This window comes from Myodes glareolus, chromosome 6 (genome assembly GCF_982192425.1).
Source record: "Myodes glareolus chromosome 6, mMyoGla1.1, whole genome shotgun sequence".
Taxonomy (NCBI): domain Eukaryota; kingdom Metazoa; phylum Chordata; class Mammalia; order Rodentia; family Cricetidae; genus Myodes; species Myodes glareolus.
In genome coordinates, this window is record NC_142031.1 from 99,623,342 (window position 1) to 99,651,199 (window position 27,858).

The window sequence follows — 27,858 nt, forward strand, 5'->3', positions numbered from 1 at the left end:
CTGCTAATTCAATCAATGAGCTTTTTTTTCATTTTTAATTTTAGTTCTCTATGTGTAGTAAGCACTGTGTAGTAATAATTTTTAAAACTCATTAGCTCATCCAACTGACACTGTTTAATACCCATCTGTATTTATCAATATCCTTTCTTCTTGAACACTCGTGGCTAGGGTTTCATGTTGGGTCAGGCATGAGGGCACATGCTTGGAATCCCACACTTGGGAAGTGGGAGAAAAGAATCATGACTTCAAGGTCATCCTTATTACACATGGATTTTAAGGCCTGTCTGGGCTACATGAAACCTTGTCTTTAAAAAAAAGGTTTCATGTTACAGAGGAAAGCGAAGTCAAGCCTGTTCTTAGGAGAGATAAAGTTCCATGAAAATACATGGTCATTTTTTTGTATGTTCAGTGTACAGTTCCTCTTTAATCATACTTTAAGTCCCTATTTCTTCTGTATCACCCATTCTTTTCAGTCATTCAATTAATTTTCATTGCATTTACACTATGTACCAGTTTCTACCCTACGTAGAAAAGATACACAGACAAGAATGTCTGCATTATGAAGCTACAGTAGGAGAGACAGTATCAGTAAAAATAAGCAGATCCCATGGTGTGCTGGGTTAAATGCTTCCAAAGAAAATCACAAAAGGGCGCATAGGGATACTAAGTTTAGATCCTCAGCCAAAGAAAGCCTCCCTGAGAAGTGTGATTTTGCATAAGTACCTAAAGCAGGAAAGAAGCAAGAATACATTAACTGACAGAAGAGCACTCTGGGCAAAGGGAATGGCGTATGCAAAGGCCCTGAAGGATTAACAAGGAGTCTGTTATTTCTGAAGGAGAAAAGATTGGGGAAGAACATAGGATCATACTCTGGATGGGATAAAAAGCCACTGGATCTGAGAAGAGTGCTGTGACCTGACTTAATGTAACAGAGTCACTGGAGACTGAGAATAGCGTGAATGCAAAGTTGAGAAACAGACAAATTCAGAGTGGATCTCTGTAACCTCCGGGTTATTTGGAAGGGAGGGCAACTGAAAGGATTTGCTGAGGGAATCAAGCCAAAGTGTGTGGCTCTGCCGCTGCAAGGGGGAAACTGACCTTTGCCAAGAGACAAGAAGGACTATCACACCTCAGGGTTGAGGGATAAGGACTGGAGTACCCATCAGACATCTGACCTAGTATGTTAAGGGGCCAAAAGGGCAGATACAGCAGTGTAGCGTTCCGAGAAGTCCAGTCTGGAGATACAAATCTTGAAATGTTTCATTGTGAATGAATATTTAACGCCATGAGGCATGATGATATCACTGAGCTCTGAACTCCAGGAGCACTTAAGTATTTTGAGGATATGTTTCATTTCCTGCCTCCCTTTCAGCCTCTCTGCAGCCCCAAACCTTGCTCTAAGTACAGGTTTAATACACATTTCCAAAGCAATCGACTGTCAGCTAACACCTGTGTTGTCATTTTCCATGCTGCCAATGGGAAGGGGTGGCTTCAGAGAGAAGGCTCAAATGCACTCAAACTTGTAACTTTATCCTTAGCAAATCAGTAAGTGATTGCTTAATTCACAAAAGATTTTAAGATACTGGAATAAGGGAAGCAGTAAACCTAGATTACTTACAAAAAAAAAAAATAAAGAGGAAAAGAATTTTTTTAATGGGCTAAAGAGATAGCCCAGCAATTAAGAGCAACTGTTTTTGCAGAGAACCCAGGATCAGGTCCCAGCACCCACGGTGTGTGGCTCACAACTGCCTGTAACTCCAGCTCCAGGGGCTCCAACGCCCTCTTCTGACCTCCATGGGCACCAGACATACACTAGGTGCACATACATTTATGCAGGTAAACTCCCATCCTGCCTTCCTGATGCTGTAACATCAGGCCTAATAAAAGTTTCTAGGAAAGTGAGGGGAAACTAACAGAAATTTCCTTTTCATGGCAGCCCTGTAGCCTGGATTGGACTAAGGCATAGTATCATATTAGATCAGGAAAATCTCTTTAGGCCACATTTTCAGTAAAGTAAAAACCAAAGAAACGTTAGTCTAAAATTATCTGACAGTTCCCAATATTTGAAAAATATAATGCCATTCTTCATGATTTCTGCTCTTTTAGTTTTTAAAAGTTTGCTTTTAAGTTGTAAGTCATATTTTAAAAATCAGTATTTTTAAATATGTTTCTGTCACTTGTGTTCTGTAATGCCAAGAGAAATCATGAGAAATTTGCTAATTTTGATACCTCCAGTGAAAAGAGATACTTTAAAAAGTCAATTCCAAGTGACAAGAAAGAAGCAGAGTGTGATATCAAGCACCTGCGATCCCAGCAAGAGAGGTGGAGGCAGGAGAATCAGTTCAAGGCCAGCCTCGGTAGGGAGTTCAAGATCATCTGGGGCTACATGAGACCCAATCTGCTAAAAAGAGAGAGAAGGAGAAAGGGAGGGAGAGACTGCTGTTACTAAGGTATCCATCCATCATCCCTCACTAGCTCTTCTGTGTTCTGGGGAAGGACAAAGATGCATGCCAGGGAATTTTGCTTCAAAAGTCTGATGATTTGTATATAAAGACAGTGAAAATATGCTAGACATTGGGGAGATTGCTCTGAAGCAAGTACCCACAAGTTCTCTGGAAGCACAGAGAAAGCTTACAAAAGGAGATAGATGCTGAAGATGGGGAATCCCAAAACGACCTGAGATGATCCCAGTGCCGTTCTCCCATGCTTCATCATGCTTAACGAAAGCTACCTTTTGAGTATAATTGTGTGTGTGTGTGCACGCGCGCGCGCATGCACGCACGTGCATATGCACATGTGTGTATTTATTTGTTGTTTGGGGGTTAATTTTGTTTTTTTCAAGACAGCGTTTCCCTGACTGTCCTGGAACTCATTTTGTAGACCAGGCTGGTCTCAAACTCACAAAGATCCACCTGCCTCTGCCTCCTGAGAATTGGGATTAAAGGTGTACACCACCACTGCCCAGCTTGAATATACTTTTAATCCCCACTTTTATGGCCTTGGAGGATAAACTTTCTTTGTATCATATAAGAGTCCATGGCAAATTTGCAGGAATGTCTTTGAGAGCATTCAAATTTGTTGCCTTACATTCACAGTTGCAAATGTTGCAAACATTCAATATTGTTGCCTTATTTCACAGTTATTCTCTGACTAGCTTGTCTTGAAGCGTGTCTTCTGCTACTGCCAAGTCAACTACAAATTATCTTTGTATATGGTTGGTTTGTTGTCTAAATAAAACTTGGTGGTTTTGCTTGTTTTTGTTTTAGGTCTGGGGTTTTGTTTGGGATATTTGTTTTAGTTTGGTTTTTTTGTTTGTTTTCCAAATACATCACATCTTAGGTACTGACTTTTCCTTTTGTGGTCAGAAAAAAGAATCTTGAAATACAATTCTGTAATATTGCACAAAGTAATTTGTGCAGTAGCTTCTTGAGCGCCCTCTATAAATTGCTGTGTGTGTGTGTGTGTGTGTCTGTGTGTGTTTTCCTCGAGGTAAGGTCTTACTGTGTTGCCCAGGCTGGCCTCAGACTCAAGGGTTCAAGTGATCCCCCTTCTTCAGTCTCCTAACTAGTTAGGACTATGCTGCCATACCCACCTACAAATTATATTTTACAAGTATTTTTATATATGCACATTTTATAGTCGGTTTTTACCATTTTAGTCAGAATTACTATTTAGGGTAGGGATTCTGATTAAGAGTCTTCATTTTTAAGTGAGAAATGAAGGTATGATTTTCAATTTTCTGTGTCTTCAACCAAAGATCTTATAGAATCTCGGTTTTAAAGTCCATTGGGGCCATCTTTGGTGGTACATACCTTTAAGTGGTGGTAATTTCAACACATGAGAGGTGGAGACAGGAGTTAAAGGTCAGCTTCAGGTATCTTGCAAATTAGAGGACAACCAAAGCTGCAAGAAATGCTATGTCAAAAACATTACAAAATAAAATTTAGCCACGGTGGCACATGCCTTTAATCCCAGCACTTGGAAAGCAGAGGCAGAAAGGTCTTTGTGAATTCCAAACAAGCCAGTGCTTCTTATCAAGAACCTCTCTCAAAAATGAATAAGAAAAATAGTTTGTTTTGCTATCTTCAAACATAAGTATTTTTTTGGTTTTATGTTAAAGCCGAAAGAAAATAGACAGTATACAATATCTAAAACAAGGGTAATAAAAAATAGTACCCTGTTTGTACTTAGGGTTTTACAGCACCTTGCACAAGATCGCTACTTGGTGAATATAAGCTCGCATATCACATGTTCACTCATTCTGTGATGCTATAATAGATACCTACAACCAGGTAATTTCATAAGGAAGTGGGCGCCCTCCTCACTCACCCTTACTTGAAAGGCATGAAGCTGTGGTGGTTTATACAAGTTCACCAGCCCATGCTGACTTCATGTGCCTAGTACTTTATATTCTTCAAATTATGGAGGAAAGAACAGAGAGGAAAGGAGGAAGAGAGGGGAAACGGATCAGACCGGGAAAGATAATTGATTAATTAATAAAAATTTAAAAATAATTATGTTAAAACCATTTTATATATGATATATGATGGTTTGTCTTTCTAATTATAGCTATATTTATTTTTGTTTTATAATATATATATTTGATGCTATTTTATTAGTATGTTAAACCTGGAATTATTACCTTGTTTTCTGCTATTTTCTTTTGTGTTTGGCTGATGTTAATAAAGCTATCCAGAGTTATTATAATTGATATTTGCCTGGTATATCTTTTCCAGCCTTTAGTTTAAGCAGTAAATTTCATAAACAGCATATACCCAGAGTTTAGTCTTTTGTGAATTTCTTTTTTAATAGCTATTATATTTCTCTTTGTACTAGCAAATATAATCAGTTCGCATTTATTATGTTATGATGTACATTCATTTTGGACTCTTTAAATACACTGCTCTGCAGAAACATTAAAAGATGGCAAGGTACCTGATCCACACACATTAAATATTTAATGTCAGATTCATTTCTAACATTTTTACGTAAACTGCTCTGTAGAATATTGTTTGTCAAATTTATTAAGGTTTATTAAGGTTATACAGCACAACTAAGTAATTATTTTCTGGAATGTCATAGAACATTAAGTTAACTGTGTTCGTGTTTCACATGAATTTAAATGATCTCTTCTGATAGACTGTATTTTATACAAACAGTGACCCTCTATAGAAATCCTGACTCTACGCTGGACATGGTAGCATATGCTTGTCATCTCACACTTGGGAGGCAGTGGCAGAGAGTCAGGAATTGAGAATCATCCTTGGCTGTACAGGGAGTTTGAGGCCCTGTCTCAAAAATTGCTGAATGAGTGAATAAACCCTCATTTTGCCATCTAAGCAAACGTGGATATGCTTTTTTCAATGTGTATGATTATACTTATTATAAAATGAGATAAAAACAATTTTTCATGGCGTTTTTTTTAATTGATAAATAAAAAGTATTTGGTGCAGTACTTATGATAAACATTCTAAAAACAGTATCTAGCACTAGTGTGTCACTTCAGCAAGTGTATTGAGGCAGCATGTTCATAGGTACAGTCTTAGCTGGTGGCGGTACAGAAGCGAGAATGGCACATGACTTCGTAAATGACAAGAGATCAGAGGCAAGGTACCTCACCCTCCATGACGGTTGCATTGGAAGGCCTGGGGAGGCCATACTGGGCTGAATGGTGGATGAATGGATGATTTAACTAAGTGAGGAAGCAAGGGAAAGAACTTTAAGGCATAGGCAACAGACTGCAAAAGATTTAAAACACAAATAACTTTCTAGGAATAAGCACTCTTATGAGACTGGAGTGGAGACTGCCTCTGGCACGTGAACCTAGAGAGTCAAAGAAGTGGTGAGACAGAGTAAACTACAGGGCTTTATTGAACCTCTTTCAATGTCCAATTGTAACTGCTATCTTGTCTGTATTCTGAATATCTCCTCTACTGGTCAAAGTTTGTAAAGTGCTGTCAGAGTACAGCAGCATAAAGACAAACAGCGTGAAGCATTAGCCCTGGAAGAGCTGAGCTGTGTTTAGTTCAGCCCCTTATGACAGCTATGAGATTTTTGATAAGCAAGTACTTTTCTGGATTCTTTCTCCCCAAAACATAGGTGATGATGATACCTATATAATCTACCTTATAAATATTTCATGCTAATTTTAAGTATAATCAGTTCCTGATTATTTATGATGCCTACCCAACCTGCTTACAAATATATTGTTAACTTCAAATACAATGTAATCAGCTGTTGATTACTTAAAATAATGGGAAGCACAATCACCCAAAATCAGAAATAGTAGATAAATGAAAATTTAATAATTAATTCTAAAATACACGATTTTCCCCTCAAGATTTATCCTTCTAATTACATTTTGTTAAAGATGAAATTAAAATCCATTTTTATTGCTTTAAACTACACCAGCAGATGGCAGGAAGATGTAGCCCAGATAATTATAATATGGTGACAGAAGTCATTTTGGAATTTAAAATTTTACTGTAATTAATTGGCAAAATAGAAAATAAAGCATTGGTTCTGTAGCTCTCTGCCACTGTCTTTTTGGTACTGTTTCCGTGTCTGTTAATTGTGAACATTGCTAGGTCTCACTGTGACCTTCCCATCCGAGCCTATGCTGTGCTCTCATTGCCTTTACTCATCACTCACCCTTGCTTGTCCTCCCTCCCTCCGTCTCCAGCCACACCCAGAAGTCTCCACCCCAGTCCTGCTTGTGAGAGAAGCAAAGGATACTTTTCTTTGTGAGGCTGGCATGTTTCACTCAACATGACAACTTCCAGCCCCATTCACTTTCCTGAAAATGGCATGACTTTATTCTTTGGGGTTGAGCAAAATTTCATGGTGTGTGTGTATGTGTGTGTGTATGTGTGTGTGTGCGCGCGCTACAGTGTATTTATCTGTTCTTCCACTGACAGGCACTAAACTGACACCTTCACTTGTAAATATCACAGCAGCAAGCATGTATATTCAGATATCTGTATGGTTGACTTGATTCATTCGATATACCCAGAAGTGTCATGATCATGTATATGGGTATATAAAATCATGTATATAACAATATATAAATTGTTATATTAAGTTATATAAGTTGTTATAAAAAAATAAACTTTTCCTGTCTTCGGTGAATTTAAAAGTAACATCATTAACTTTGCCTTTTGTGAAATACTTGTGTCTGCCAATTTCCTTTCTGTTTTCTATGCCTCCTAGCTTCTTACTGTGTAGGGTCCATGGAAACCTTTTGGCATTTATAACTGTCCGATCCTTCACTTCCTCACTCCCAAATGCGCATTTGTTTCCTGTGTTCTCTTCCTCTTGCGGTCCCGAGTTACGAAACTGGTTCATTCCCTACCTGTTCAAGCTTCTGGTATTTCTCCAGGACTGTTCTTGGGTAAAATTAAGGGGTTGGGGAACATAGTACACACATACACATGCTGTGTGTATGTGTGTGTATGTGTGTGTGTGTGTGTGTGTGTGCCAAAAATTGTTACTATTGAGGCTATGGGCCTCTCCTAGCACAGTATATATTCAGATCTTTCATGTCACCTTAGAAGAGTAAAATCAGCATGTACTTCTTGTCCCCATTATTATGATCATTACTTTGTGGGGTGGGTGGTTTTGAGGCAGGGTCTCTCAAAGTAGCCCTGGCTGTCCTGGAACTCACTCTGTAGACCAGGCTGGCCTTGAACTCACAGAGTTCCGCCCACCTCTGCCTCCTTTGTGCTAGGATTAAAGGTGTGCCACCTCCCTGCTGATCATTACTTCTAAACTGAGATTAGTAGTTCCCCTCTCATAACTACTGTTCCATCTTGAAATTTTCATAACTAGTTTGCTTTCTCCTTGGATTTCTACACAGCAGAACTTTCCCCTGCCTTCATGCCATTGTACTGCTGGTTAGTAGAGGGGCATCTGTCACCCCAGCTTTCTCTAACTTTATCCTGAGGTGGAAACTGTTCACCCCCAAATATTCCTCACCCTTTTGTACTATCACACTTATCCTTTCAACATCAATAAACAACTTCCTCAGATAGTGAAAACAGGCAAAATGGAAGACGGAAGCAATCACGATTAGTCCTGACCCCACATAAAGAGAAAATTCCAGGAATGTACAATACAATAATATCAGAGAGGAAAGAAAACACAGTTCTTAGTTTGGGGAGAATGAGGATGCTAGAATTTGTCGGAAAGGAAGGGGCTAACCAGGAATGTTGAAGTCTCTCCTTAAAGTCCCATGGACTCTACTGCAAACGGTAAATGGATGTTTATAGAGAAACTCCACAAAGGCAGCAACTCCTAGATAGCTACAAATTGTCATTTTCCAGAAATTATACAGGAGTGGGTGATGGTTGAATTCTATCCAACCAGAAGTATTGCTAAACAACCTAGTTACAGGGATAAATCCACCTCCAGTCAAGACTGCTTTAAACCCATGCTAACAGATCCCAACAGCCACCCCTAAAGAATCACGCTAGTCCACAGTTAACTACAACGTAAGGTCAAATCCCCTTGGAGAAAGAAAGAAAATAAGTTAATTAAGATGAACTGTAATACTTGTAAAACTCAGCATCTAATCCAATAGTGTTAGATTTTTTAAGAATCAGGTAAATGTGATCCAGAACCAAGAGAGGAAAAAAGGGCAATCAAAAGACAACAGACAATGATAGAGATATTGGATTCAACACAGACATGAAAAGAGTCGTAAATATGCTCAATAATTCAAAGTATGAACCTGGGTAGATGGAAAAAGGTACAGAACCTTTCATGCCTGAGAGACAGCAGTCTGAAATAAGTGATTACAGTCTAAAAGAAAAAAGAGAGAGAGGGATGCAGAAAATATTTGAAGAAATAATAGCTAAAATGTTTCCAAATTTTATGAAACCAAAAAGATTTTTATTGAGAGAATAACTCTAAACAGGATAAATAGTATCAAAGCATATTCTAATGAAATTCAGCACAAATCCATTACAAACAGAAACTCTTAAAGTACCAGAGGAAAAATACACATGACATATAAAAGAACAAATGCTTAGATCCAAATTCCTGTCAGAAACAATGCCAGATAAAAGACAATGAAATGAAACTGGGGGGGGGGTGGTATACAGGTGTGTTCAGTGTATAGGCCTGGGCGTGGGCATTCAGAAGCCAGATGTGCACATGTATATTCAGGTGTATGAGTCTGGGCATGGGCATTCAGAGCCCAGATGTGCACATGTGTATTCAGGTGTATGGGCATGGGCATTCAGAGGCCAGATGTGCACATGCATGTTCAGGTGTGTGAACCTGAGCGTGGGTATTCAGGGACCACATGTGCACATACATGTTCAGGTATATGAGCCTGCATGTGGGCATTCAGGGGCCAGATGTACCCATGCATGTTCAAGTGTATGAACCTGAACATAGGCATTCAGGGGCCACATGTGCACATACATGTTCAGGTGTATGAGCCTGCACGTGGGCATTCAGAGGCCAGAGAAGATGTCTTCTTCTACCGCTTTTCATCACATTGCCTTGAGACCGGCTTTCACTGAACTGCAAGTTCACCTTTTCAGCTAAACTGCCTGGCCAGCGAGCTCTCAGGATCTGCTTGTTTGCCCCCACACCCTGATGTTGGCTGGGGTCACAGGCCAGGCAAACAGATTTTTTGCACGGGTGCTGAGTATTCAAACTCAGGTCTTCATCTTCATGCTTGCAGAACGAGTGCTCTTGCTCACTGAACCATCTTGCCAGCTCCTGAAATGAAATATTTAAGTGCTTGGAAAACAAACTATTAACATAGACTTCTCTGTTCTTCATATTTAAGAATCAGAGGCCAGATATGGTAGCACATAGCATAATCCCAACACTCAGTAAATACAGGGGGGAGGATCACAAGCTCTAAGCAAGCCAAGCCAGACCTTGGGCTGTATTGTGAGGATTTGTATAAAACACCAAAGATATTATTCATATATGTATATATATATATATATATACATATATATATATATGAGTCATTCCTTTGACCATCATATTCATTATTTATACATTACTTGGCCACTAATTATTTAGTATCATTCTTGTTTAGCAAACTGACTATCATTGCATAAAAATGCTTATTATGATCAGCTAACACAAAGTGCAAAAATGGTGGTCATGGCAATTTTACTGCAGAATTTTGTTATGATGTTCTGTTTCAGCATTGTTAATTGTTAGGCTCTTACTGAGCCTAATTTATAGATCAAACGTTACTGTAGGTAACCCTTATAGGAGAAGCATAGTGTGCAGCTGTTGGGCCTGGTACTGCTGTTCATGGTTGCATACATCCAGTGGAGCCGGGGTGTGTTAGGACTGACTTCTGGAGATGGCTCAGTGGTTAGGAGAGAATCCTGCCCTTACAGGTGACACCACCTAGGTAGCTCACACCTCCTGTAACTCTAGCTCTAGGGCAATCCTAAATCCTCCTCGGGCCTCTGTGGGCACCAGCACTCATGTCGCCACACACAAGCACATACACATAATTAAGCGTAAGTCTTTAAGAAAACAGACTTATTCACATGAGTAAGGGAGGGCTACCGTGTCCACATGTCTCTAAGCCTGACATCGTAGCACACACCTGTAATCCCAACCAGAGGTCAGGAAACAGAGGCGAGAGGATTGCTGCGAGTTCAAGGCCAGCCTGATCTACGTAGTGAGTTCATGGTCATCCAAAGCTACAGAGTGAGGCCCTGTCTCAAAACATAAAAAGGAAAATGTAAAGAAGATGTCTGATCCAGAAATTTCATGTTTCTTAACAGGAGAAGTAATACTGAATAAAAATTATAATTGAACAACAGAAGGTAATGTGATCAGAGAGTCTAAGGTACCATGAGCCACTACGACCATTCAATTGTAAGGTAACATGAGGAGGTTAGCATGTGACCAGAGGTTCGTGAATGAAATCACGTTTGTCACGGGGTTACCTGGGAGACTACCGTCATACATGTAATCATCTGCTGTGGTTTGAAAGAAAGTGACCCCCAAAGGGAGTGGCGCTATTACACTTTCTCCAACAAGGCCATACTTCCTAAAAGTGCCACTCCCTTTGGGGCCAAAGTGTATCAATCACTGTAGAGAAGGGTTTTGAGATCTCCTCTGCTCAAGTTTCCCTTCATGTGACCGTGAGTTGACTTCCTACTGCGTGCAGGATGAAGTGCTCTCCGCTCCAGCACCATGTCTGCCTGTACCCTGTCATGCTCCCCATCATGATGATAATGGCTGAACCTCTGAAACTGTAAGCGAGCTCCCTCAATTAAATATTTTTTTGATAAGAGTCACTGTAGTCATGGTGTCTTTTCACAGCAATAAAAAAACTCAACATCATCTTTATTGTCTTTCTGAACCTACCTTTTTCCACATATAACCAAATAAATACAATGAGGTCAGGTTCATGACACTTAAAAGGCTGACTACCTCTGCCTAGAATTTATCTACTCCGAACGTGAGGGTAGCTACCTATATATTAAGACAAAAACAACATCTGAGTTTAGAAAAGTTAAGGGTTGGACACACCCTTGTCAAAAGCAGTTAACTGCTTAAAGTGTAATCAATAATTTATTTCTTTAATCATATACATGTCTGCAAGTTTAGATTAGAAAGAAGGCATTTTGTTGTATTTTGCAGGGAAGTGAGACAGCATGTCTCTATATATCCCAAGCTGTCCTGGAATTCACTATGTAGACCATGCTGGCCTCAGACTCACAGAGATTCACCAGCCTCTGCCTTCTAAGTATTGAGATTAAAGGCACACACCACCATACCTGGCAGAATGCTCTTTTACTTAGTAGATTAATATCTTTCTACAGAGAAAATACATTTTATTAATTCGATTGTTAAATTATTAACACATTTATGCATTACAGTATACTATTTCAATACATGTGCTCATTTTGTAGTTATCAGGGTATCAGCATATCTGTTACCTCAAACGTTCATTTTATGATGAAGAATATTCAACATCTGTTTTAGAATATACAATATATTACTTTTCACTGCTATCACCATACTGTGCATAGAATACTGGCTGTTACTCCTCCTATTCAGTTATGGCTTTGTAGCCAGTTCCCTCTCCCACCTCACCCCTCTGGCCTCTGGTAACTTCCTTTGTACTCTACTTCTGTGAGTTCAGCTGGTTTAGCTTTCACGGATAAATGAGATCATGTGGTATTTACCTCCCTATCCCCGGCTTATTTCACTTAACAGAATGCCCTCTAAGTTCACTCATGTTTTTGCAAGTGACAACTTGATTTTGAAATTACACTTAACCTTTTAAATGTGACATACACAAATGTGGAAAGAACAGGAATGGTTGAAAAATACAGACAGTAGGAATAATTAGTTTGAATTTTAATTAGGTATTAACTAATATACAGTCTCTTATCATAGAAGCTTATTATATGTCAAAAGCTTGCAACCAGCAAGACGGATCAATGCAAAAGCCAGAAAGCAACCTGTTTCTTGGGTTTTGCCGAAGCAGATGTCAGTGTGACTTCTGCTTATCACCAGGTCATCCCTTCCTGTGGTTGAAGTGATCTCTTGAGAACCTGTAACAACCACCTCATTGTCAAAAAGTTCAAAGCAATTGATAAGTTGTTCTGGTAACACCTGTCAGTGAATTCACTCTGAGCACAAAACCCTGGCATTTCAGGAGTTGACAAGTATTATTAAACTGTTTTGCAAGAGGAGAAGCTGGTTCAAAGAGGGGAGAGCTGTCAAGATAATGAGATCAGTAAGTGGGTCAGGCCTCCCACTTCAAACACCATCCTCTAACTGAGCGACTTCTCAGGGCAGGGACGATGCAGGGCTGTCTGTGAGCATGTGTACAGTGTTCCTTTCTGTCCAATTTCAAAACTACAACATTTTTCAAGCTATGAATTTGTTCTCAGTTTATGTCTTACGCATGGTTTTGTCTGTTGGGTTTTCTCTTTCTATCAAAAGTTTATACTGTTTTAACTTTTAAATGATAATAACCTTGTTTCTCTTTTCCTTGGTCTTTGCCCCACACTCTCACTACCTCCACTTGAAGCCTTTTAAATTGTCTGTCTTTGCCATTTTGCTAAGCCTTGGGTTTGACTTAAGGGAACGCCATATAATGCTTCTGTGATGGTTAATCTCTATTGTCAACTTGACCGGGTTAAGAGAAACCTAGGCCATTAGTATAGTGAGCCTTTGGGTGCATTTGTGAGGGTGTTTCCAGTGAAGATTAATTAACTGAAGGAAGTAGACCCACCCTGAATATAGCCTACACCAACCCATGGGCTGGGGCCCCAGGCTGACTACAAAGAGGAAAGGAGAAAGCTAGCAGTGTGCTGCAACTCCCCTTTTGCTCGGCTTCCTGACCTGCCCATCTGTGAGCAAGCCAAATCTTCCCTGCCATGGTGGACTGTACCCTCCCCATCACACCATGCGCAACGTAAATCCAGCTTCTCCTAAGTCACTTCCAGCAGCTGTTTTATCACAGAAAAGTCACCAGAGACATCCTGTGCAAGGGATGGCACTGCGTGCAGGTACTTTCCTGAACTTGAGTGTACTTGAGTGTAACTTCCTGGTGAATGAGGGGTAAAGTTAGGAAAGCCTAATTCAACGTAAAGTAGGATTTATGGTTCGGGAATATTTCTATTTGTAACTAACGCTCCAGTTTCTCCATTCTCTTTGCACTGTAAACTATCTTACCCTGGATTAAACAGGAGCAGAGGTCAACACAAAGGTTTAAGAACATACACTCAGCCAGGAGGTGGTGGCACACACCTTTAATTCCAGCACAGCACAGAGCAGGTTGTTCTCTGTGAGTTGAAGGCCAGCCTGGTCTACAGAGTGAGTTTCAGGGCAGCCAGAGCTGTTGCACAGAGAAACCCTGTCTTGAAAAACAAAACAACAACAAAAAACCCCACATAGTCTATTCAGCACTGTGGTGGGGGTGGGGCACAAAGGTCCTTGTACCCACAGAGCACTAGGGAATCAGGAATGTTAATCACACAAGGACCATTCCTTGTAGGTCTGTTTCCTGTCCAGAAGACTGCAAGTGAATATTGTTACAACCTAGTAACCTTTCTGCTATCTGTGGAGGTAGACCTCACCCATCGTGTACCTAGACACTGACCTCACCCACCATGTACATTGACACAGACCTCACCCACTGTGTACCTAGACACAGATCTCACCCACCGTGTGCTATAAATTCAGACCTCACACACCTTGCGCATAGACACAGACCTCACCCACTGTGTACTATAGATTCAGACCTCACCCACCATGTGCGTAGACACAGACCTCACCCACCGTGTAGTATAGACGCAGACCTCACCCACCGTGTGCATAGACGCAGACCTCACCCATTGTATACCTAGACACAGACCTCACCCACCGTGTACTATAGACGCAGACCTCACCCACCGTGTACTATAGATGCAGACCTCACCCACCGTGTGCTATAGATGCAGACCTCACACACCGTGTGCATAGACACAGACCTCACCCACCGTGTACTATAGACGCAGACCTCACCCACCGTGTGCATAGACACAGACCTCACGCACCGTGTGCTATAGACGCAGACCTCACCCACCGTGTACTATAGACGCAGACCTCACCCACCGTGTGCTATAGACACAGACCACACCCACCGTGTACTATAGACGCAGACCTCACCCACCATGTGCTATAGATGCAGACCATATGTTTATCCGGATCTACCCTCCTGGACTGTTATCCTTAGGCCCCGGTTAATAGAACCCATCCTTATGCAGATGTCACATGTGTCTTATGGTCTGCTGGCCTCTGTGCTATCTCAGATCACATTAAATTCTAAGCTTTTTAACTACAGAGCCCACCCTCATGGTCACATGTGCTTTGTAAGGAGTTGCTAAGTAGCCACACCTTAAGCTTTATTGTACACCTGGATTGGAATGACTGTTGCCTGGAAACCTTTTCCCAAATTATACTGTGTTTTAAATATGCTGGCAAAGAACCGCTTGGCATCAGACTCCCCAAGTCTGATCCAGGTTGACGAAGTCAATCTGAAGCCAGTTTTCATGCTCACTTTGCAGTTTGCTTCCCCGCCTGGACATCTGCAGGCTCCCCCTCAAGGGAGGAAGCAAGGGCAGGGGCAAGAGAGTTGAAGCGGGGAAGATAGGTGGGTGTGAGACAGCTCGTGGGGGAAGGTGCTGACTGCCAACCCTGACTGTCTGAATTCAGTCCTCAGGGCACACACATTGGAAAGAGAGTCCTTTGACCCCCACGGCCTGTCCTGAAGGATCATAGCAGAGAAATGGAGACGCTCTCAGGAGGAACATAGTGCAGCCCTAGGCAAAGTGCGTTAGTCGGTATCTGCAAGAAGCCAGTTGCTACCCACACAGAACAGGAAGCCAGAAAATAAGGCAGAAAGACAAATGAATCTGAAAGAGTGAGAAGTGATATGCCATCATACAGAACAGTCTTCCTGTGTGTGACTAGGTACGTAAGTATCTAACATAAAACATGAAGGCCAGGCTGATAGCATAGCCTATAACCCCAGTTCCCTGAGTGGCGAAAGCAGGAGAATTCAGGGACTACCTGAAGTATGGAACCAGCTCAGACCGAGTATGAGCCTGGAAGAACACTTGCCTAGCACATGTGAGGCCTTGTGTTCAACCCTGTACTGAAAACAGAAACGGGTAGAATGTGAAGTTTCTGCTCCCCACCCTTCTGTGCGGGAGCCGCCATAGCTCATTCTCTGTGTGCTGCCCGCTCCTGTGGAACCTAAGCAATTGCATAGTGCATGAAGCTATTGCTGTCAACCATGGACTGTGTGCTGATGATAGTCTCATAAGATGTTCCATCACCTAACGGCACAGCCACCTTGGTTAGTACAAGCTGACATTTGACAAACAACAAAACTACTCATTTCCCAGAATGTCTACTTGCCGTTAAGCAATGCACACCTGCACACATACCTTTTTCTCTTTAAAAGGCATGCTGAGCTTTTTCTAAGTTCTAGGGATTGAACTTAGGGCCTCACATGTACTAGGAAAGTTCTCCCCAACTGAGCTATGTCTCTTGTAAAAGATATGACTCAGACCTTATATCAGGCTCAACTTTATCCCCTCATCAGCAAGATGATACTGCCCTATAGAAAGCACATCCGGAAACACTAAGTCAACACTTACTGAATTGTTGAATAAACGGGTAAGCAATTGTGTGTTTTATCGTTACAACTCTTGCTTAGAGAAGAGGAATTATAGAGGCTGAAGAGATGGCCCAGACACTAAGAACTCTCGCTGCCAGACTCTGTCCTGACTCCCCCATCTGGCAGGTCACAAGCACCTGTAGCTCCAGCTCTGGTGGATCAGACAGCCTCTTCTGGCCTCTGAGGGCACCAGCATATGCACACATAAATTTTAAAATGAAAGTAAATCTTTTAAAAAGGAGAGAGGGAAGGAAGGAAGGAAGGAAGGAAGGAAGGAAGGAAGGAAGGAAGGAAGGAAGGAAGGAAAGTTCTAAGCCAGGCATGAAGGCACAGCCTCTAACTCTAGCACTTGGAAGATAGAGGCCAGAAGCCCAGGAGTTCAAGGCCAACTTCAGCCACAGAGTGAGTTACAAAGCCAGCATGGGCTAAGTGAGACTGTCTCAAAGATGAGGAGGGGAGGAGGGGAGAAAGAGAAAAAAAAGAATCCTGCTAAAATTTGGAGTGTAGTAGGCAAGATATGACAAAACATGGGCTTGTTGTTAGATAGTCATATAGCCATGGCTGCTCGTTTCCTCTTCCATCCCATAATTAGCACCTCACATCCCCAATTCAGAAGCAAAATGGATGTTCTACAGAGGAAACGTGGGAAAGAGACAAAGTGAGTACCTCTTACCCTTCTGTTAAATGGCAGACTCTAGGAACACAGCACTGTTCTCTGTCCCCACACAGGGAACATTAACAACTGGAGACAGGAAGTGCTAAGGGCACAGGGAAGATGGAAAAGGAAGAAAAAAGAAAACAGGAAAACGCCAAAGATGTGAAGTTTCAATGATTGATGAAATAATTCCACACTTGCTAACATCTGCTGCCTTGTGCTAATATTGCTAAGGGCTCTAGAGAGATGTTTCAGTGGTTAAGAGCACTGGTTGCTCTTCCAGAGGACTGGGGTTCAACTCCCAACACCCTCATGACCGCTCACAGCTGTCTATAACTCCAGTCCCAGGGAATCTGATGCCTCTTCTGGCCTTCACAGGCACTGCATGTACATGGTGCACAGACATATATACATACAGGCAATGGCAGTACACTTGAAATAATGTTTTTAAGAAATGAGTCTAAATCTGACCATCTGCTCCCACATCAAGTACACATACATGCCGCCGTGGTTTCACCACCACCACCCGATTTGTTCATACACATCCCATAGTAACCTGGCAATGTAGGGCTCATGATTTCCCACAGGTGATAAAAAGGGACACTTGATTCACAGCAGTGACCCATGACCTAAGAATAAATAGAGCTGAAGGCCTAAGTTCCTCCAAGCCGTAGTCTTGCTAATGAAGTTATTATCTAAGCACGATAGATATTCTTTTTAAGGTTTGATGAGAGCCGTTTGTAGCAGAGTCAATAGCCAAGAACTCACATCATTACTCCGTCACATGGATTACTCACTGTGGCTGCTCAAAACGGAGTCCTGAAATGCTTGAGATTTCTAATGCAAATCAAAATCTCATCATCACTGTCATTGCTAAATTAAATGACAGGATAATAACATTACATTAAAACCATTTTTCTCTTGATTGAGTACCTTTTTCAGAAGTGAACCTTTTAGACGTATATTTTTTCATCAGTACTATAAATGCATGTAGAATCCGAGATAAAAATAGCATTGAAAAGAGGAGGAGTGGGATGTTTTCAAATTGTTGGTGAGTCTCTTGAATCTCAACCATATTTGACAGTGCGGTGCTGGGGAGAGGAAGAGTCTTGGCGGACTGACTTATTGATGGTTTTAGAAGCGCACAGAGAGGCTCACGGGCTCATCTTGGTCTTTATTGAAACCATTGTGCATTCTGGCCTTAATTCATGTCATCCCCCTGTAAACAACCTGTTAGTGGCCTGGAGGAATTGGCACTATTCTGTCTCTCCTGATAAAATATGGTGCTCATTTCAGATATATCAAGCCTATTAATGAATACAATCTTATAATCTCCTCAAACAGCATAGATTCCCAGCTGATTTCCACTGGGAGCCTACTCGGCCTTTCTTTCCTACAGAAAGCAGATTCACTTCTGTGGTTCTATCTGCCGTCCTTGACCCCTTTGTGGTCAGGTGGTCAGGCTTCCTCTTGCTTGACCCTATGTTTGAAACTCCTACCATTCTGAAATCAGTCATTTCTTTCCATCTTTTAAAAATGTTATTTCCTCAAATCTTGCCTTTGAAATTATGAAAATATTTACCTGAAACAAACGTTCTGTAATTTTGGCTTGGGTAATACTGCCACCGTTGGCCATACCATTATGGTAAAGATCATGCTTAGCTTCTTGGTCATGGTGAAGACCGTGCTTAGCTTCCTGAGATGCCAGTGGAAATGGAAACAAGAGCAGCTCGGAGCTGATAATAATTAAATCTGACTGGTGAGTGACTAGATAAGGGGTCTACTTAGCATTCATACGTTGCATAATAAAAGCAAAAGCCGAAACTTAGTACTTCAGTCTCCATTGTTTTAGGTATGAGTTCTTTTTGACGTAGTGCATGAAATGGCATGGTATGGAGGAGATGGAATTCAAGTCTGTTCCCACCCCACCCTCAAGTAAACAAAGAGGATTGTTTCAGCCCAAGGAATTGCTGCTTCCCTCTCCCCGTTAGGTCCTACACTTGACTAGAATCATGTATACCTTCTGCTTAAAGTGCAGGAGAGGCCCAGACACATGACTTCGCTCCACCAGCTGAGTCCCACTGTGAATAATGCTTGGGTTTGGTGTGAGCAGTAGCTGTGGAGAGAAGAGAAGCGTTCTCTGAAAGAGATGGGTTCTGTCTGTCAGGACCCGAATTGAAAGGAAAGACTGTCTTCCTGGCAGTTTAGCCTCAAGAGTCATCGAACCCCCGTGGATACCTTTCCGGGCTTCTGAGGCAGGCGTGTCCGCTAATTGCAGTTACCAACATGCTTTGTTTTCTTCTCTTTAAATGATATTAGTCTGACTTCTCGCTTGCCAAAAACTGGAGAAACCATCCACGGACATAAGTTTTTCATTGGCTTTGGAGGGAAAGGTGCCAACCAGTGTGTCCAAGCTGCTCGGCTTGGAGCGAAGGCGTCCATAGTCTGCAAGGTAAGCCTGAAACATAGGGGAGGGGTTCAGGGTGGGTGAGGCTGGTTCATGTTCATCATTTCTGTTCTCCTTCACCATTGTACAATGAACAGTTCACTGGGGATAGCGGGGCAGGCCTGTGCTACCAGCTACCCATGAAACTAATTACAAGTTTAGGGCCAGCCTGAGCTACATAGTGAGGCCCTCTCTAAAGAAATAGTAAAGTTCAGCAATACTTACTAATCTACAATGTTTTGCAACTGCCACTACTAGCCAGTTACAGGACATCTTTATTCGAAAGGAAAACTCTTGTCCATTTACACAATTTCTTCCCATTTCCTCTTCCACCTGGAACCCCAGAACCAGCACTCTCCATTCTGTCTCTGTGAACCTATCAGTTCTGGAGACTTTATATAAATGGACTGTGTAATATATGATTTTTGCTTCTGGCTTCTTTCATTGTTTTTGTGTTTTCTCCATTTTGTAGCATGTATCAGTATTACATCCTGGACAGTGGTCAAATAGTACCCTGTCGTGTGGGTACACCATCGCTTCTCCATCAGTGAGTGCGCCGATGGGCTCCTGGACTTCTTCCTCTTTCTGACTGTTTCAGAATAACCTGTGGCCATGCTTGTGTGCCTTGTACTTGTTTGAGTACCTGTTTTTAAGTCTTTTGAAAATCTAAATAAGAACGATGGGGCTTTCTTATGCTTTGTATGAGTGGATCCTCTGGCAAGTAGCAGTCCTCAAATGAGTTGATTCCCTGAATACAGTGAGCTTTAACCAAAGTATGCAATGCGAGGGGAATTAACCTGTGCCCCGGCGCCTACAGTCCACCTTCTAAACGGCCTGAGTCTCTCTGTGTCCAGCAGCTGTCACCGCAGCAGCACAGATCTTGGGAGCACAGCCACTCATCACTAAGCCATCATCTACTGCCATGTTGTAATGGCGGTGGGATGTAGGCTTTCATAGCCACACATAACAAATACCTTGGCAGATTTCTGGTTTCGGTGATATAAAGTATGTAGCAGTCGGCAATTCTACTGAAATAGTTTGGAAATAATTGTGTTTGGCTGTCAGAAGTTTCAAATTTTATATATTTCATATCATTTGAAAGTGGTAACATTGCTATTGTGAGAAGGTGAAATCATGTGAGTTTAAATACAGGGAAAGTTAGGTTTTAATCTGCACAGCTGCTGATAAGAAAAGCACAAAGAAACTTAGAAAAGATGTCTCTTGATTTTCAAAACGAAAATTTGCAGCAATGTCATTCCCGTTTCCACACAGCACTCTCCTCTCCGTGGGAGCCTTCGTGATGGGTAGGCTGTGCAATTATCACTTCATCTGCTAATGAGCTGGGCTTCATTCCTGGTCCATGACCAGCATACCATTCTCATGGCTGTTTGGTCAGAAACATCACAGGAAACAAAAGGTTCCAAATACGAACCCTCTGCTCTGAAGATTTGGTCCATAAGGATTTAAAATAGTAATATAGCAATCAGGACATAATTATATTTCTAGAAATGGTGGCACTCTGAGAGACTCTGAGAGAGGGCTTACAAAATTCTTTACACCTGACTTATCCCATGTTTGATTGATGAGATTTAGGTAATGGCCCAGGGATGCTCACAGAGGGGGTCTCGGGAACTGGGAAGAGCATGTGATTTCCTGGATGGCCAAAGCTGGACGTAGAATTGGTATGGGAAGGTAGGCATCCAGAGTGACTGTCCTGGAACAAGGGGAGTTCTCTGGACCTGGGATTGTAAAAGACATGGAGCACCTTCCCTCTTGGAAGCTTTACGCAAACTACTTGTGTAGCCTAAAGTCATGATTGCATGTATCCTGGGATCTCACCCTATGCTAAGATTTGGGGATTTTATTTTAGGTCTGTGGAATTTGAGGCAAAGATAGAAAAACAAAATAGACATCCTTGAGTTGCAGAACTGAACTTGGGGGTGAACCGTGACACCATGTAGGAGAGAGGAGAGGAGCAGGCAGGAACTGTGCTCTAGTTGGGAGGGCGGTTATTTCACCTTGGCCTGTTTACCAAGGCTCATGCCAGCACCTGAGTGCTTCGGGATCATCTCCCATGCGCTTCCAGTCATCCCATGTTTGTTCCACACGGCTTAGTCTAGGTGTTTACTCAGTGACACATAAGAAAACCGGTTTCTAGCAAATCCCACCTAGGGTAATTTTACTTTTGTGCCTTGGTACCTAAGGCAGGAATTTATTTAAATACTTAAATTAAGAAAGCTGTGTGATAGTCCTAGTCTTCTTGTTTTATTTATTTATTTATTTATTTATTTATTTACTTACTTTTATTGTTTTGGTGTTGGAGAAGGAATACAGTCTTACAAATGTAAATGCCTTCTGCCTCTGAACTTCACCCCTAGTATGAAGCCTTTTTATTAATTGATTAATAAGGGGTTTCTTTGTAACTCATATTAGCCTTCAGATTATAATCCTCCTGCCTCAGTTCCTGAACTCTGGGATTATATGTATGTACCTCTTAGAATTCTTTTTTTTTTGGGGGGGGGTGGCTTTTCAAGATATGGTTTCTCTGTGTAGCCCTGGCTGTTCTAGAACTCACTCTGTAGATCACTCTGGCCTCGAACTCTCTCAGAGATTCATCTGCTCTTGCCTCCCAAGTGCCAGGATTAATAGACTTTTATAGTGAAAGTTATCCATTTTCATTATAGTTTTCCACTGTGTAGTATTGTGCTTTGTTGCATTTTTCTTTTCGGGTGTGTGAAACAGGGTTTCATACAGCCCACACTGGCCCTGAACTTGCTTACAATGTAGAAAGTCCTTCATTCCTCCTTCCTTTGCCTCTGTAAAGTTGGGGTTACAGATGTACCCCAGCATTCACAACTTGCAGTGTATGTTTGTTAGGCAAATTAACACACTTGTTTTCTAGCAGTTTCTGAAAGATGACAAGTTTCAAATCCAAACCAAAATCGTTATAATAATCAAGATAAAAATGAACAGATGGAGCAAAAGAAAATCTGGTAGCAAATCCGCTGTCATTCTCCAAGCAACGCTACCTTATGTATGCTGCACCTCAGCACACTAGATGCCAGGCTCTCCTGGGAAGCTCGGTGGACCAGGAGAAACCAGGAGGGAGAGTTATCTGTAAAGATAACTGTGACAAAACATTACGCAAGAGTTACATCAGTATTCATAGTGACGAATAGATACAGAAGCTCTCTAAGCAGTTAAGAATCAGGTGTTTGGCATTCAGCTGAGTCGTGTGCTAAGGCTAAAGTTCAGCGATAATTGGGGATGGTATTTTTGAAAATGAAAGCCTTCATCCCAAGGCAAAGAGCCAGCCAGGGAGCTCTCTATAGACTTCACCTGATTTGTGTAAACGTTTCCTCCACTTCTCCACTGAAGCCAAATGTTCAAGGTAAGATGTTCCTTCTAAGCATCAAACACGGGTGAACGCCTGTGATCCCAGCGCTCTGGAGGCCAATGCAGAAGAACCAGCAGACGTGCGAAGCTACCCTACCTTGGGTACTGAGATCCCATGCAGTGTGACGAGCATGTGGATCTGATCTCAATAAATAGAACCCATGTTTATTAAAAACAAAAGCAACCGGGTAGTGGTGGTGCATGCCTTTAATTCCAGCAGAGGCAGGCGCAGCTCTGTGAGTTCAAGGCCAGCCTGGTCTACAGAGCAAGTTCCAGGACTGGCTCCATAGCTACTGAGAAACCCTGTCTCAAGAAGTGGATGGGGGAGGGGGAGGTGGACAGAATGGGAGGAGAGGAGGGAGTGAGAACTGGGATTGGTATGTAAAATGAAAAAAGACAATTTGTTTTCTTTTTAAAAAATAAAAATAAAAACAACCAGACATTCTGGTGTTCATCCCCACACTGGAGAGGCTAAGACCAAGACAGAAGGAGCCATGGGGCTCACTAGCCAGCCAACCTAGTCAAATTGGAAAGTTCTAGGCCAGTAAGAGACAATGCCACAAACAACATGAATACTGTCCCAAAAGGACGACGCCTAAAGTTGACCTATGGCCTTCACATGCATTCACACAGCATGCATACATGTGTATGTCCTCACGCGCGCGCGCACACACAGACACACACACACATACACACAAAGGAAGATGAAGAAGAACCATCAAACATTGATAACAAGAACCATGTTAAATAAAGAGCTCAAGATGCAGGGGCCCACTGGGAGCCCAGAGCTGCATTATGTGCAGATGTAAGGAGACCACAAGCAGACATGGACCCCAGGAACCAAGCCAGGAACCAGCACACTAGGGTGGCCTAAAGAGATGTAAAACTCACTCACTCCTAATGCGGGTAATCACCATTACAAAGGTCAGTCAGGAAGTCCAGGAACAAAGGGTTAGGACAGTGCCACTCAAAAGCCTACTCCTCAGGCCAGTGCCATGCTCAGTCTGTCCCTAGTCTAGACAGTACAAAACCAGAAGTAAACAGAATGATTTATAGTAACTTAAGGCTAGATTTTTACAGCCACTGAATTTAATAGCAATAATAAATGAGACTTTGTATCTTATGATACTCTTTTTTGCTTTTATTGCATTGTTTTTCTATTTTACAAATTGTTAATCTGCACTGTGTGTAAACAAGGAAAACAGTAAGTGCGGGGTTGAGGGGCTTCGGGTAAGAGAGCTTGAAGAACAGGGCATGAGAATACCTTCATAATGAGAAGACCCTTTCGATGCAAGACCACTGGGTCCTGAGAATTGCCCTGGCTTACATCTTTGTTGAAGCTGCCTTTGACTGCCTCCTCTCTGCTGGAACAGGCTGCACACACAGACTGCCTCAGATCATGTGCAGTTACAGGAACAGCCCTCAAGACAAGAGCCCTGCTATAGCAAAGCCTTGTCAGCACCAAGCCTTGTCTGCAGCCACAACAGAATACTCTGGTGCTCGTGGTCACATCCCTTCAGGAATAAGATAGGTCCAAGAAAATAAATTGAAAATAAACTGATGTGGCGCTAATGGGACACCTTCCGTGTGCCGGACTTTGGGAAGGACAATATATTTCAAACTAGCATAACTCCAAGTTTTAGGAAGCCCCAGTGGACAAATATGGAGTTGCAAACAGTGTAAGATGGCATTGAATTATGGCAGTGATCAGGAATGCTGTGTAGGAGGTCTGGAAATGAGAGGATTAATGAGAGCCAAAAGAAGGAAGGTAGACGTAAGTTGGTGCTTGAAAAACAGGTACAATTTGAGTAGGTGGAAGAGAGAAGAATGGACTCCTAAGTTCTCAGCAGTAAAGGCAAGGAAATAAACATGAGCATATTGTACGCACATTGTGTTCTCACACAGTCAAGTGACGGGGTCAAGTTAATAATGACTTTCTACTCACAGCTCCGAAAATAAAACCTAATTATTTTTGGCCAAAATTACTTTAGAAAGTTAGAAACAAGAAAAAACAAAAACTAAAAAACAAACAAGGGGAACAAACCTGCAGTACTTCTAACTGAGCAGAGTAGGAAACGCAGGGCAAGGAAATCCCTGCTGTTCTGTTCTATCCTCATCCCAGTACTGGGTCCAGCCTGGTGCCCTGATGCCTTCACAGACCAGGCTTCCCCATCCCCACTCAACTGGTCTCCCTCCAGAGCACGCCAGGGGATGTGTTCTCACCTTCACCTCCATATCTTCGACACACACAAGACTTTACGGTCCTCTCCCAACCCTTGATTCTTGCACTTGGACCACACACTGTAGTCTCCTTGCCGTGCAGAGCCACCTGCAGAGTGTGGTTTACCTGGGAGTATGACCAGACCAGCGCATTGGGATGTTGAAAGTCTTTGGGATATAGTCATGTGCAGCCAATGTTGAGAACCATTGGTTTCCTGCCTGCCAAGGAGAACTCACACCAGTTCCACCCTCCAGCCTGGCTCAGATGGAACAATTTGAGGCAAAATGCAAAGAATTTTAATTAGCTTGATAATGGCAGAACTGAAATAAGACTCCAAGTTCTCTGACTCCCATATGCACCATTTGCCTCCTGGCCAAGATGCTTACATTTAAATTTTTCTTGTCAATTTGATGGCCAAAGTGTGACTGGGAAGCAGAAGCCTCCCTAGATTCCTTTGTAGCAGTCTTTATTAGGCCCGTCAGCATTTTCTACCTGCTTCCCTTGTGAGGATTCCATTTGTCTTACTCGCTGTGCTCTTTCGGGTCCGTTCATTGAGCCCTCTGTCTCAAGAAATAAACAAAAACCTTTTCTAAGGGTCGACTGTAACTTCTTAATAATTTCTAATAACTTGGGTTTGAGCCAGAAACAGAGAAAAAGGATTAGGAAATGCATACTTCTTGTAACACTGGAGGGGGGAGGAGACAAGTAGGTCTCAGTAGGTAGCCCAGGATCCTTGAATTTGTCCTCCTCCAGCCTCCACCTGCTGAGCACTCAGCGGGCTCCGCCGTGCCCAGAGCTCAAGCTTATTTAACTACTTCTTTAATTTGTTGAGATTCTAATTCTATTCCTTTTCCTCCCTCTAAGCCTTCCCATAAGCCCCATCCTTGCTCGCTTTGAAATTCATGACCTTTTCTCATTGTTGTTACATACATGTATGTGTGTGTTTATATATTCATGAATTCATAAATACAATCTGCCCAATTTGTATACCATTTCTTGTGTGTATCATCTTTCAGGGCTGACCATTTGGTATTGGATAACCAATTGGTGTGCTCTTCCCTGGGAAAGACTCCTCTTCTCAACAGTGGCCTATAGTTCTTCGTGTAGGATTGAGACCCTGTGGGCCTTTCCCAACCACATTAGCATTAGATCTTAACCTTTGTCAAAGAAAGTACAGAAATATAAATGAGTGATCAAAGCTTACAAGGTTTGAAGGTGAAGAATTATAAAAGACATATTTCAAAAAACCAAAGCATTGCCTGGGCCATGCATGCAATTCTCATTCAGTTTCACCTTCAATAAACTGATACTGGGATGGAGAGAGCCCAGCAGTGAGAGAGAGCACTGCCTGCTCTCAGAGGACCCCAGTTCAATTCCTAACACCCACCAGGCCACTGGCAACCATTTGTGACTCCTGTCCTAAGAGATCTGAAGCTTTCTTCTGGTCCCCTCAGGCACTAGCATGCAGGTGGTACACAGGCATACATGTTTCATGCGTTAGGTGAGATGTAAGTTAAACAGGGTTACAGAACAGAACATCCTTTGGACTGAAATCAAGTCTAGCATCTTACATTAAGATTAATTAGTTAGTGCTTATGAAGTACCATGCAGATATGCCCTTTTAAAATGCTAAATATCCTAAAATCTACATTGTAACATTTTACTAAATGTAAAAGATCTAATGTTCATCATCTCTTTGGTACAGGTTGGCAAAGATTCTTTTGGCGATGATTACATAGAAAACTTAAAACAAAATCATATTTCTACAGGTAAAATTTCACCTTTTTAAAAATTTTTTAACTGCTGAGCTATCTCTCTAGTCCTATTTTTATAACTTTCTTTAGGAACTTAATCTTATTTTGGTTTGGTTTGACTTTTCTGAGAAAGGGTCTTAGTGTATAGCCTTGGCTGAGCTGGTGTTCACTATGTAGCCTATACTGGCCTCGAACTCAAGGCAGTCCTCCTGCCTCAACTTTCTGAGTGCGAAGATTACAGACATGTGTCACCACACCTGACTTACTGTTTATAACTTTCTTCTGCAATCTTGTTGTTGAGAAAACTGAAAGCTAAGTATAATTATTAGGTCCTCCCATGGTGGCCAGAGAAGCCACGTGCCGCTTTGTCTAATTCTTTCATGTGCATTCCTCCAGACGGGAATGCAATCATGGGAGGGCACAGATCTTCATTCAAAGGCCGTGAGGGAGGTGACAAGGAAAAGCAGGTGCTGTATTCATAAAGGGTGTTTTAAGAGAAGTCATCGATGTCATAGCTGACGGCCCTCACAGAAGCTGTCAAGGGTGGAAACGCAAATCACAGAAGGAAAATCAAAGCCCAGCAAGCTGTGGGGTTTTTCCATAGTACCCAGCTAGTCGGAGCTGCAGCCAGGACCAGATGCAGGTCTGTCTCAGGTCAGAGCTCTCCACAGCTCCGGAGAGCGCCTGGTGAACCTTTGTTTCCATGTCAGACCACAGTCCACAGTGAAATACAAAGCTTATGAAAATGAAGAAAATCAAACAAGTTCATTTTTTAAATGTTTAACCTTTTGTTTTTTGTCTCAAGTCTGTCATGTTTTTTTACAGTGAGGAAAAGAAATATGTTCTAAAAAATGCATATGTATACAACTGTGCATAGTGTTAAGGATTAGTAAGTGTGGGTAGTTTGATGGGCCGTTGCTAATGCAAAGAAACGGTGCTACTAACTGTAAAGATGCCGGGTTTCCTCATTGTATAGGTGATGGGTATAAATTAGCACTAATTACTTATTTTTTTTAACTCATTCCAGATGGTTAAAGGTTAAAAAGTGTTTCCAAGAATTAGTGTCACATTGAAATTGTTCAAATAAATTATCCATGCCAGGCTGTATATTATGTGATTGTAATTTTCTTCCTTTTCTTGTAGAATTTACATATCAGACCAGAGATGCTGCAACAGGAGCTGCTTCTATAATTGTCAATGATGAAGGTATGT

General features: G+C 41.9%; 1 protein-coding gene across 3 annotated transcripts in view; it reads left to right on the forward strand.

Annotated features, from left to right (window-relative positions):
• Window positions 1-27,858, forward strand: part of Rbks (ribokinase) — an 88,766-nt gene that overhangs the window by 3,494 nt on the left and 57,414 nt on the right. For 2 of the 3 annotated variants that reach the window (XM_087907384.1, XM_087907385.1), the window contains exons 2-4: window positions 19,149-19,281; window positions 26,598-26,661; window positions 27,790-27,852. In XM_087907384.1, coding sequence (XP_087763510.1) covers window positions 19,149-19,281; window positions 26,598-26,661; window positions 27,790-27,852 — 260 coding nt within the window. Of the gene's footprint in view, window positions 1-11,144; window positions 11,246-19,148; window positions 19,282-26,597; window positions 26,662-27,789; window positions 27,853-27,858 lie in introns of those variants that run through there. The other variant, XM_087907386.1, reaches the window with a different exon arrangement.